General features: G+C 40.8%; 2 protein-coding genes across 4 annotated transcripts in view; one reads left to right on the forward strand and one right to left on the reverse strand.

Annotated features, from left to right (window-relative positions):
• The window catches only part of LOC113445410 (uncharacterized), a 24,359-nt gene continuing 12,218 nt past the window's right edge, over positions 1-12,141 (reverse strand). The window contains exons 1-5 of one of the 3 annotated variants that reach the window (XM_087932180.1): positions 4,948-5,154; positions 3,424-3,630; positions 3,194-3,316; positions 2,912-3,007; positions 1-2,177 (exon numbers count right to left, since the gene is read on the reverse strand). In XM_087932180.1, the coding sequence (XP_087788306.1) occupies positions 1,845-2,177; positions 2,912-3,007; positions 3,194-3,316; positions 3,424-3,597 (726 nt within the window). In that variant the 5' untranslated portion in view covers positions 3,598-3,630; positions 4,948-5,154 and the 3' untranslated portion in view covers positions 1-1,844. Of the gene's footprint in view, positions 2,178-2,911; positions 3,008-3,193; positions 3,317-3,423; positions 3,631-4,125; positions 4,926-4,947; positions 5,155-12,141 lie in introns of those variants that run through there. The other 2 variants (XM_087932181.1, XM_087932182.1) reach the window with 2 other exon arrangements.
• The window catches only part of DYDC1 (DPY30 domain containing 1), a 6,120-nt gene continuing 680 nt past the window's right edge, over positions 6,702-12,141 (forward strand). The window contains exons 1-5 of the mRNA XM_087932185.1: positions 6,702-6,801; positions 7,312-7,492; positions 8,574-8,696; positions 10,564-10,659; positions 11,706-11,822. Of these exons, the coding sequence (XP_087788311.1) occupies positions 7,346-7,492; positions 8,574-8,696; positions 10,564-10,659; positions 11,706-11,822 (483 nt within the window). The 5' untranslated portion in view covers positions 6,702-6,801; positions 7,312-7,345. The remainder of the gene's footprint in view (positions 6,802-7,311; positions 7,493-8,573; positions 8,697-10,563; positions 10,660-11,705; positions 11,823-12,141) is intronic.

The following is a 12,141-nucleotide window of genomic DNA, read 5'->3' on the forward strand; positions in this document are numbered from 1 at the left end:
TCTATTCATCCTGGTTATTTCTGTTCCAACCTTCCCTTCTCTTTTGCAACCACTGATAAAACTTATTCCACGATTCATAATAATCTGATTCCCCCTTATTTTTCAATTCTAAGGTTAGCCTATCCGATTCTGCACAAGCCATTATTTTCCTTATGATCTCTCTTTCTGGTGGTATGATTTCATTCTTCCAATGTTGTGTGTATATCATTCTCGCCGCAGACTACATGTATTATTAAATATGCTACACCTTTCCTATAACCTGTCATTCCCAAGAGAAATAATTCTGGTTTAAATGCTCTCCCACCATTTGTTCCACCCATGTCTGTATCAATCTCCAGTATTTTCCTGCATTTGAATTTCTAAATTCAACTCTGGCCAGACAAGTCCTTTTGTGCCTGACATTGGTGAGTTGGGCCATCTCTGGGCAAATAAGCCAGTAAAAGCCTGGGAAAAAGACGAGAGTGCGTGAAGGGCAAAGCATTATCATCCCTAAACTGGTGCAAAGTAAGCAGCTTCAACTCCTAAGCCCATGCAGTTTTCTTGGAAAGAATGGTGACATTGGCATGCAACATTATCAACAGTAACCAAGTTTGGAGACATACCTCAAAGACAGATGTTTTCAACATCCAGCACTGTGATCCAAATAACAGTGTTTCCTCAGGCTGTTCGGTGTCTGATCAACATCTTCCAAATGTGGGGGAAATGTTTGGAATTTAATGAAATAGTGGATACTGTTTTGAGTACTGAAGTGCAGTGTATGCACAAAGCTTCACATCAATTCACTCTTGATTGGATTATATTCTTACCGGATTTTGAAAACAAAACATGGATTGCACCTTGTTAATAGCCGAAAGATACGAGCTAAACTGTGAAATTGAGAGTGGAAAAACCCACAAGACACTAGGCTGGACTTAGACAGGTTGATGTTTCTACAGATTGGTTGTATCCATTTTGCACAACAAAAGAAGAAAGTGTTTTACAAAACACCTCAGTTTATAAGTGTTACTTTCTCTTGATGGGTACAATTGTCAATTAGATACAAAATGAAATTGTGTCAAAGTTAGATTAATTCCTGTTGAAAAACAAGCTATTCATACTGATATACCAAAGTATGAAATATTTTTTGGCTTGGGAAAAAAAGGTGCCAAAATCATACAGGGATCAGTTTTATACCATGATTGACTAATGGATACGAAGGAAGATGGACCAACTGCACCAAGTTATCCAGAAGACTAAAAATTCTTAAAAACAATATCAGATAAAGCTTTTCTTATACTGAGTGAAACATACACCAAACCATTCTTACATTTTCAACACTTGTAAGACCATCAATCAGCAAATCTAGGAATAAATGATCAATCTTGGTGCTCATATACCGTATTTGCCCTGGGACTTTCATATCTTCCTACAAATATTTTGGAATTAAATATATATGTATATACATATATTTTACAGCTCAGCTAATACAAAGTCTCCTCAAGGAAGCTGACGGGTAAACAACCTATATTGGTTAAGCTATGCCTGATGATTTAGATTTGCAGCTTATGCCATCTTATCTGTTTTAAGACACTTTTTGCAAATATCTTTATAACTGCAGGTTCTCTAGTTTAGCAGATTAGAGCAAGGGGTGAAATGATGAATTCCTGGATTATTAAACTTTAGCGACCCCATCTGGCTGACAGTGGCATAAACAATATATGAGAAAATTATACAATGTGCAATACTATACCAAAGAAAGAGGATGTTATATCTTAAGATGAGGTTTGATTTTCTAAAGCAATATTGACGCACAAAGCCTTTTGAAGACAGCAGGATCTTCTTCCAAGTATACATGAATTATGGAATTACTCCAAATTCCCATCCTGAGCAGATGTGTCGTTCTCATCCTGAGTGTCACCTTCAGCTTGTACTTCATTCTCCTTCTCAGCTGCTATGTCTTGTTCCAACTGGTCTTCGCCTTTGTCATCCAAGGCTTTGGGATTTAAATCTTCATCTGCAGCAGTTCCCAACAAGGCTTCCTGGAGCATTAAACTAGGACTTACCTGGCCTGGTTGTTCATCCAACTCATTTATCTCAACATTGAAGTCATCCTGATCTACTCTGTTTTCTAACCTCTCTTGCATTGACTTAGTTTCATATTCTTCTGGCATGTTTCCAACCTTTTCTCCAGTTGTTGTCTATGATTGAAAATTAGTTTCATCTACATGAATACGTTATTAAAATCCCTCTTCTCAACCCAATCTTTATTAGTCTAGCTTTTTAAGATTCTGCTACATTACCCCACTAGCAAACAAGATCACTCTAGAAATCCAAGTGGTTTTTTTAATTCCTACCTAAAAATCTTGAAGGGCTTTACAACAATCTAGAAAGCCTCCAAAACAATTGTCCAGCTCCATTTACACCCAGTGTAATCAAGGCAGGATTGCTATGAGCCTCTTTCTCATGCTTTTTTCCTATTTTGGAACAAGAAATATTTTCTGTAATGGCCCTCCTCTATGTTCTCAAAGACTGCTAGATATTCCATCACCCTAGGCTTAAACAAGACCGATTCCATTTCTTCAAAATAAGAACAAGAACTAAGCTTGCACAAAATCTAAGTTGCAGATTCTATACAGAGTTTTAGAACTGAATGGATTTATCCATCAAGGCAAGAAAGCAACAATGCTAAATGACCTACAAGGCTCCTCCCAACTCTGTTCATCTGTATATCTGTAAATCCTCCTGAATGAAATGCTCCATGTTTTACCTGGTGTCCTTAACCTCTCCCAGTTCTCTGAACTTGTGAAGAACCTCAAAACAAAGGGTGTAGGAGACTTCCAGTAGGTAAAAACCATTTTAATGTGAATTTAAAAGGCCCGATTTTGCTGTTAGTAATAGTATGTCAAGTGCATTTGTTAAAATAGGTACTCACTTCATCTGCCTTCTCATCAGTCACCTCTTCTCTCAATGCTCCACCTATTTCCATTAATTTTTCAGGAGTATCTTCTGTTTGCTCTTGGAAAAGATCCTTTATAGAATAAAACTGCATTCAGTTTACTTCAGCCATCTAGCATCCATCCACCCTCTAAGTAGACACTTTTTTTAATATGTTTTTTTTACAACTGCTCCCAACAATTTTTCTCATTACACCAATGAGCCAAATGGGGGCCACTGTATTGTGGTGTACTCTAGTGTAAAATTAAGAGAACCAGACCTTCTGCTGCTCTTCAGATTTGGGGGCCATCAGAAGTTCTTCTGCCTTCAGCTTTTCTGTATTCTCCAACTCTGCAAGAAGTTCTTCATAATGAAGTTCTAGGTGGTCCTTTTCTCTCTTTTTCTAGAAGAGGACAAGGGGTAGGAAAATTGGGAGGAGAAGACGATTTGATTTGATCATTGTTGAGACAAGCTTTCTTCAAATTTGTTTTTTTTTTTCAAGTGTATCACCTTTTCTTCTTTCTTTCTATTTTCATTATAGTTGTAAATCCAGGAGGCCAGGAAACGGATGGGGTCTATTGGTCGGCGATCCGCCACCTCTGCAAGTCCTTCAGCCAAGCACATTCCGAGGTTTTCCTTGAAATATTTGGCGTCCATTCCCATCGTTTGCCTTTCACTCTGCATCGATCCAAGGGGCTGGATGAAGTATCAGGATCTCTGTTTACAGGAAAACAAAATAAAACAAACAAAATAAACTGTTTTCAGGACAGCCCTTAGAATGAATCTAGGTCCTAATTACATGCCTTCACTTGTTTTTATGGAGAAGACATTATGCTGGACACCATTTTCAAAGAATAGCATTTCTTTTTGTACCTCCCATAAATCATCATCTAAACCAGGGGTGTCCCATAGGCCAGATGCATCACATGCAGGCCATGTCCACCCCAGTTCCATGAAACATCACATGATGACAACATGACACCATGAGTTTGACACCCATGACCCTAAAATAACAGACCTATACTCAACAAGTAGAAGAATCAAAATTCACAAGAATAATTGAATAAGAGAGTTGAGAGGCACATTGGATGTCTTCTAGTCCAACCCCCTATACAATTCTGAACAAATAGCTGTCCAATCTCTTCTTAAAACCCTTCAATGTTGGATAGCCCACAAATTCCGAAGTCAAGACATTGCATTGATTGTGCTCACTGTCATGAAATTTCTCCTTATTTCCAGGCTGAATCTCTCCTGGATCAGTTTCCATCCATTGTTCCTGGTCTGGCCTTTGGGTGCTTTGGAAAATAGGTTGACCTCCCTCTCCTTTGGGGCAGCCCCTCAAATATATTGGAAGACTGCTATCATGTCACCCAGAGTGATGGACAAAGAAATCTACGACCTTTGCAAAAAAGTGTAAAAAAAAGAAAACCAGAGAATTTGACTGCAAATACAGTCCATGGTATTGTATTGATGGCTGCTTTGTTGCTGTTTTATTTCATCTGCTGTCTATTCCATTTGTAATTTTTTGCTGCAGTGCCCAGTGTCATTTTTTAAAAAAAAATATGGGCAGCTGGCCCATAGAATCGTCAGGTTGGATAGAAACTGAAGGGATATCATATCATCGTGATCAATCATCATCTCTTGTTGGAAAAGAACTATGAAAGGGCACTCTCTAATCTAGAAATATATTTGCCACCCAGATAAAACTCAGCAAGGAAGAAAAAAAAGTCTTCCCAAAATGTTGCAAGGAGCAACTTCCCAGGTTCCCACGATAGAATTAATGACGAAAAATACTTGGTCAGCTTTTTGATCCGAAGAATCTAACACCCCAATGAATATTCTCCTTTTCGGAACCTTTTAGAACTCAGAATTCATTCGGAAGGAACGAAGCTACTCGAGACCTTCAAATTAGCCTCCTTTGCGCTCTGATTCCTCCAGGCGGAAAGAAACTCGTAGGCTGATCGCTTTCTGCAACTTCTGAAAAAGACCAGGCTGGGAAGGAAACCTGCCTCTCTTGCAACCGCTCGTTTATACCTTTTTAACCGTATTGCAATCTTCACACCTGGAGGGTTTGGGGGTTCTTTTTTTTTTTTTTTTTTGCTCCTTGCGCGCGATCTCGGTGTTCCTTCGTCGCCTGGCAACCGAACACCTTGTGGTGACCCGACCCGTGATGTCATGGAGTCTTCAGTGGCGTGAATCCGGGGTGGAGGGAGAATCTCATTGGCTGCTGAGTCCCATTGAGGAAAAGAAAGAGAGAGTTTTGCTTACGAAACTTTAGAAAGAAGAACAAAAGCCGTGCCTTAAAAACTACGGCGTAAAAGCGCTGCAAAGAATGGAGAGAGAGAGAGAGAGAAAAAACTAACTTCCAAACAAGATGCTTAAATGCAATTCGTTGTTTTCCCGGGTGTAATGTTTGTTTCCCGCTGAACATCGCATGCATTTTCTTTTAAAGTCCACTTTTTTTTTTTTCCTGAGAACTCAGAGAAGGCTACTTACTATGCGTGGAGGTGAAGTCGTTTTCCAAGGGAGCTCTCTTTCTGAAAGGCTCTTTGGAGATCTACAGATGCTAGGAAAAATGCCCATCTGGGCTGTTCCACTGGGGCCCAACCAAGCACCTCTAGGCCCAGCAGGACATTCCCCCCCCCCCAGATCTCAGGGGAAGGGGTAGGGGGTGCTGTGGAAAGACAACACCATAATCTGGAGGGCAACCAGATGGATGGCAACCTTGTGCAACCTTCCTGGGCTTGCAAGAAAGACAGCAAAGGAAAGTCTGGTGCCCTAATTTAGAATTTAGAATTTTACCTTTATTGTCATTGCATTCCACAAACACAATGAAATTTGAAAGCCACTCCACCACAGTGCCCCAAACACCATATTCCATATTCCAAGACCACACTTGGAATATTGTATCCAGTTGATATTAAAAAAAAAAATACTTAGAAGGACACGCTAGAAAAGGATGCTAGCTAAATCACGTAGATGTATATCCTTTGGTAACCTCTAGTTTATAATAATATCAAAAGACACCTCTTTTGATAAGAAAGCTTTATTAACATAAACATGTATGAAGAAATAGGGTAAAGTAGAAGAAGCCAGTCAAAAGAAACTTGTCAAGAGGAACCAATGTCTTAGGGTGTTAACTTCCATAATCATAACTCTTATCAAATTTTATTTGTGCATAGCTTGGGGTCTTGGCTTCTATAGCTGCTGAGACCCTTTTGCTAGAATATTCCAATGAAAGAAGCCGAAAATACCATTCCTTGTGTCTTTATTGGTTTTGATGCCAGGCTAGGACCCATTTTGGGTACAAACAATAATTATTAAGAGTGAATGTTGACATCTTTATTTTGGATGAATTTCTTGCCTGATCACATTGGTAAAAACATGCACAGACAAAGAATATTGATAACATCATTATCCATAAAAGAAGCCAGCAATTTTTCCTTCTCATCACAAGTAGCCTTTAAAAATGACCCTGTATTAATTTACGGAGGCAATAATTTATGATCAGTCATGTAGTGAATTCAGCTGTGAGCATCCATAGTCTTCCCCTCGATCTGCGCAAAGATCTGATTTGAGATTAACACAGCAAAAATGTAATATAAACACATAGGTATGGTACATATCACACACACACACACACACACACACACACACACCCTTGCTGGCACAAGGCATAATATCTGGTCAAAATCAGATAGAGCGTGTCTAGAGAGATTCAGCATTGCTCCGTTGCTAAGATACAAGAAGGAGCATCTTCATCCTTAGCTCTCCACACAAAGCTTCTCCCAAGGCCTGGAAGAGAGTAGCAAGAAGAACATGTTCTGTGATTTGTTTTTGAATGGATAAAGCTCCTTTTTCAAACTAATGTGGATCTGGTTTTGGGAGGTATGTAGCCCTTCCATGCTCTTAAGCAGAGCTCAAGTAGCAGTTAGCTTGTTTTCCGTTTGAACAGGATTCCAGATTCTGTTGGGGAGTCCCAACTGTAGGCGGGCTCTCCAATTCTGATTTCTGAAAGGGTAAAAGTTTTCTATCTTGGCTTCATTTCAAAGTCCTCTTTTTATTTATAATAACGATTTCTTCTTCTTTGCCTCCTCCTCCTTCTCCTTCCCCCTCCCTCTCCTCTTCTTCTCCTCCTCCTTCCTCTTCCTCTCCTCCTCCTCCTCCTTCTCTTCCCCCTCTTCTGCTGCTTCTTCTGTTTCCACTTCTCCTCCTCCTCTTCTTCCTCTTCTTCTCCTCCTCCTCCTCCTGTTCCTCTTCCTCCTCCTCTTCCTTCTTCTCCATGGTGTTTGATCAGAGGCTCAGCAAAACAACTTATAATAATTGGTAATGGAAACACCAAGTCATGTACAGTACACATTGATTTATTATTCAACTTGGGTGTTTTTTTTTAAATAGATCTCTCTAACCTAGAGAAACTCGGGAACCAACCATGGAGAGCGCCTACCTGAGAAAAAGCCTGGGCACTTGTTTAGCCGGAGGCCTTGCTGAAATTGCGGAGCATCGGCCCTCAGATCCTATCCTGTACCTGGCCCACTGGATTTACAAGTACAAGAAGAACATGATTGAAGAACTGCAGGTGGGCTTTCGGCTTCTCATCTCCTGCTTGGGGTTCTGCACCATTTTGAAGGCACCTTGGGATTTCTGCCATTTCATAGGGTGGGCAGTTTTTGAGAGCCGACTCTGTATTTCTCGTTCTTTCAAGTACTGAACTTAGTTTTTGTTCTTTAACATGGACAGTCAGATGTCCCATTAGCTGGAGTTCCTGCTTCACCAGGCCTGTGAGCTCCTGGGCTTGAGATCTTTCAAGGGGGAAAGGATTGCGATGGCATTTCAGTTCTCCCTCATAGAAAGAACTTTGTCCCCTTCCCTTCAACCTTTCCTTCCTCCTTTCATCTTTGTTTCACCTTCCCTTCCTTTCTTTTCAGCTTTCCGTTCTCTTCATCTTGTTCCTTCCTCCTTTCCTTCCTCCTCTATTTCCTCTTCTCTTCTCTTCATCTTTTCTTCCCTTCATCTTTCCTTCCTCCTTTCATCCTTCCTTTATTTTCCCTTCCCTCTTCTTTCTATTCTCTCCTTTCCTCCCTCCCTCCCTCTCTTTCTTTTCTTTCTTTCTTTCTTTCTTTCTTTCTTTCTTTCTTTCTTTCTTTCTTTCTTTCTTTCTTTCTCTTCTTCCTTCTTTTCTTCCTCCTTTCTTCCCTCCCTCCCTCCCGCCTTCCCATACCATAAATACATTGTAGGTGAGATGAGAGGGCGTAACACAATTTTATTTCAGTCTCACACGCAGTGAAGAAAAGGGAATTTTGCTACTCAGGCTCCAGGCAGAGCCAACATTAAATGATGTTCTTTGCTTCTTATTCTCTGTGTTTTGAGGGTGTCAGACATAGAGAAAAAAAGTCCAAGGGGAACTGCCTTCAAACTCCTTTTGAAGGCCTGATGGGGCTCCCTCCTTTTGCCATATGTGTGTTCAGTTTTTGGGAAACCGGTGGCACTTGGAAACTAAAATGGAAGGCTTGCCTGCTCCTCTCTTTCCATTGTTCTTCCCTCTCTTGGTATGCAGGACTGGCCTTCTGTTCTCTCTACTTCCACCCACAAAACCTGATTTTTCTAAAAGGCCCTGCAGTTGTGGGAGCTGTCAAATGTTTGTTTTATTGCACCCTTAGAGGAAATTGGACAGGGAAGAACTGGAGCGAGAGCGTGAGGAGGCTCAAAAGGAAGTGGAAATGCTAGAAAAAATGAAAGAAGAAGAACTTTTGATTCAGCAAAAGCTGGAAGTAGAGAGACAGGTAGGATGGCTTTCATGTTTTTTTTTAAAAAGGACATATTTGTGTTATAATTGCTGTTTAAGTCTTCCGATTGTACGTTTTAGACTGCGGGTAAACGCGTGTTCCCTGGTTTAAAATATTTTGTTTTGCAATGTTGACTTTGCAACATTCACCAAACCGTCTTAAAGTGAATCAATTCCATAGATTATATCTCAAGGCAAATTAGCCTCCCAATGCTGGTTTGTAGATGTAAAATGTAAACGTTGTTATTTAGCCCAGGTATACCTGTATTAATTTAGCAGAGCAATTACAGCTACCCGATTTTGCTCTAAAAATATGCTGCCTATCAGACTCTACATCTTGTGGTTTAAAGTCACATACATTTCAGAGAACTAAGCATTGCAATCTACTGTATTATTATTTACTATTCATTTACCGTTCATTTTATTCATTCGTTCACTGTGTACTCCCCATGAACTTGTTACATGTGAATCTACTGTCTAAGATTAGTAGATTAGAAAGGCAGAAAAGTAAAGAGGCAGCATGAAATTATTTCTGCTTTCAGTAGATATAACCTGGGTATATGTAATTATGTAACCCAAATACAACCAACCATCTTGGGTGGGTGGGGGGAAGAGTCCAAAACCAGAGCTTGTATTATGGCTCAGAGACTATGCTGAGTAGCTGGAGAAAAGGGAATGTATATATCTATAACCAGCCCAATGGACCCAGGAAGAGCTGAGTAGATCTTAGCCTTTGGACCTTGTCATTAATGATACTGGACAGAACGTTGATATAGCAGTATGATTGTCAAGAAAAAATGGGGAAAGCACAATTTTAAAATTCGGAGCGGCTAAAGATGACCAAAACCCACTTTGGAATAGAAATTGTTTCGACTTCTACCCTCAAAACAACGCTATAGGACTCTGCACACCAGAACAACCAGACACAAGGACAGTTTTTTCCCCGAATGCCATCACTCTACCAAACAAATAATTCCCACAACACTGTCAAATTATTTACTAAGACTGTATTACTATTCTTCTTCTCATCCTTCCTATTACCTCTCTCTTCCCACTTATGACTATAACCATGTTGCTTGTATCTTTGCGATTGATATTGTTCTATTTGTTTCCCAGTATGGTTTCATTGCTTATTATGACTATCACTAAGTGTTGTACCTTATGATTCTTGATGAATGTATTATTTTTCCTTTATGTACACTGAGAGCATATGCACCGAAGACAAATTTCTTGTGAGTCCAATCACACTTGGCCAATAGAAGAATTCTATTCTATCTAAATAAGGAGAAGGCCACATCATGAGGATGTTGCAAGCATCATAAACTCTTAGCAAAGCCTCCTTCATGCCATGACCAGAAGGATGAATGCCACGTATCTCTTTCGTTATGCTCAGAATTTAATCCCGGAGCTCCCTTCTCTCTTTTCATGTCTATGTCCTCCCTTCCTCCCCCCCCCCCGGTGGTGGTATGCAACTGGTTCGGTCTGGTTCAACTGAACTGGTAGTGAAAAAAAAGCTTCCCACAATCTGCTGAGAGGAGTGGGGAAAAAAGCTTTCATAATAGCTGAGAAGAGAAAGAAGAAAACAGTTCCCCTGCACTTTTCTCTTCTTTATTCTCTCAGCTGATTGGCACTGCAGGCCTCAGCTGGTGCGTGGAAAGCCGTGCGCACGTTAGGTGTGTGTGTGTAAGGTGTGCATGCGTGCACGAGCACCAAATCGGTAGTGGGACAGGTAGAATCCCACTGCTGTTCCCCTGCCGCCCCCCATGGCATGCAACAGGCGTACCCTTCTGAGGCAAACTCTTTTACCTGAACCAAGGGAGCCTGGAGGGAGCGACTCTTGGCTAACTCGCATGAAATGGTTGCAGGCCCAGATGGAACGAGAACAGGAGGACAGGGAGCGGATGGAGCGAGACCGCGCCGAGGATCTCCTGCAGGAGCAGAAGCGTCAGGCAGAGATGGAGGTAAGCAAAGGCCCCGCACCCCATACATCAACCCCCAAGAAAGTCAGTCCCAGGAAGAACCAGGGTAGAGCCCACTGCAACTACATAGCCAAAAAGGCATTAAGCGTTGTTAACCTAATCTTACGTAGCTTTTTCTCTGGTAATATCACACTACTAACTAGAGCATACAAAACATTTGCTAGACCAATACTCGAATACAGCTCATCAGTCTGGAACCCACATTACGTATCTGATATTAGCACCATTGAGAAAGTCCAGAAATATTTCACAAGAAGAGTTCTCCACTCCTCTACTTGTTGTAGAATACCTTATGCCACCAGACTTGAAATTCTAGAACTAGAAAACCTTGAATTACGCCGTCTTCGGTCTGATTTAAGCATGGTATATAAAATCATACATTGCAATGTCCTACCTGTCAATGAATACTTCAGCTTCAACCATAACAACACAAGAGCACACAACAGATACAAACTCAAGGTTAACTGCACCAAGCTTGATTGCAGGAAATACGACTTCAGCAACAGAGTGGTCAATGTCTGGAATACTCTACCCGACTCTATAGTTTCTTCGCCAAACCCCAAAAACTTTAACCTTAGACTGTCTACTGTTGACCTCACCCCTTTCCTAAGAGGTCTGTAGGGGGTGTGCATAAGCGCACCAACGTGCCTACCGTCCCTGTCCTATTGTTTCTTTTATTTTTCTTTTATTTTTCTTATATGTACCCATTTCATGTATTCATAACTATGTATACACTTATACTTATTATCTTGTAAACAATTGACAAATAAATAAAATAAATAAAAATAAAAGTAATTCACTAAAGGCATTAGGAGAGAAAAAGGCCGACTCCTTCACCCGATTTCCTTTCCTGGATGAGGTGCGTATTTTATGACCTCCTCTCTCTCTCCATTTTAAAGAAAAGGAGGATGGAAAAAGAGGTGACATCTCAGCCCGCTGCAACTGAGAAATTTTTTGTCCGTGTTAGTTGGATCGCATTCCCCATGATCCCTAATCTCTGGAGGTTATCGAATGGATTTTTGTTGCAGGCCAAGATTGCCGCTGAGAAGGAGGCAGTTTCAAAGACTTTGGCAGAGCTAAGTGACAAATATGGAGCCCCTCATCTCAGTCGGGTTGAAGAGATAGACGAAATGGAGCAATCTGAAGTAAGTAAAATTACTTTGTCCATTTATCCATGCCTGTCATATCATCTCCTTCCCTCCCTCCCTTTCTCTCCATTTCTCTCTTTCCCTCCCTCTCCTCCTCCCTCCTTCTCTATCCACCCCCTCCCCTCCTAGCTATCTATCCATTTATCTAGCTAGCTACCATCCGTCTATCTATTATCTATACATTATAATGTATAATAGGGGTCAACCTATTTTCCAAAGCACCTCAAGGAAGGAAAAAGAAGCAACGGATGGAAACTAACCAAGGAAAGAAGCAACTGGAACTAAGGAGGAATTTCCTGACAGTGAGGACAATTGA

Source organism: Pseudonaja textilis, chromosome 4 (assembly GCF_049901715.1).
Source record: "Pseudonaja textilis isolate UNSWEBS1 chromosome 4, rPseTex1.2, whole genome shotgun sequence".
Taxonomy (NCBI): Eukaryota; Metazoa; Chordata; class Lepidosauria; order Squamata; family Elapidae; genus Pseudonaja; species Pseudonaja textilis.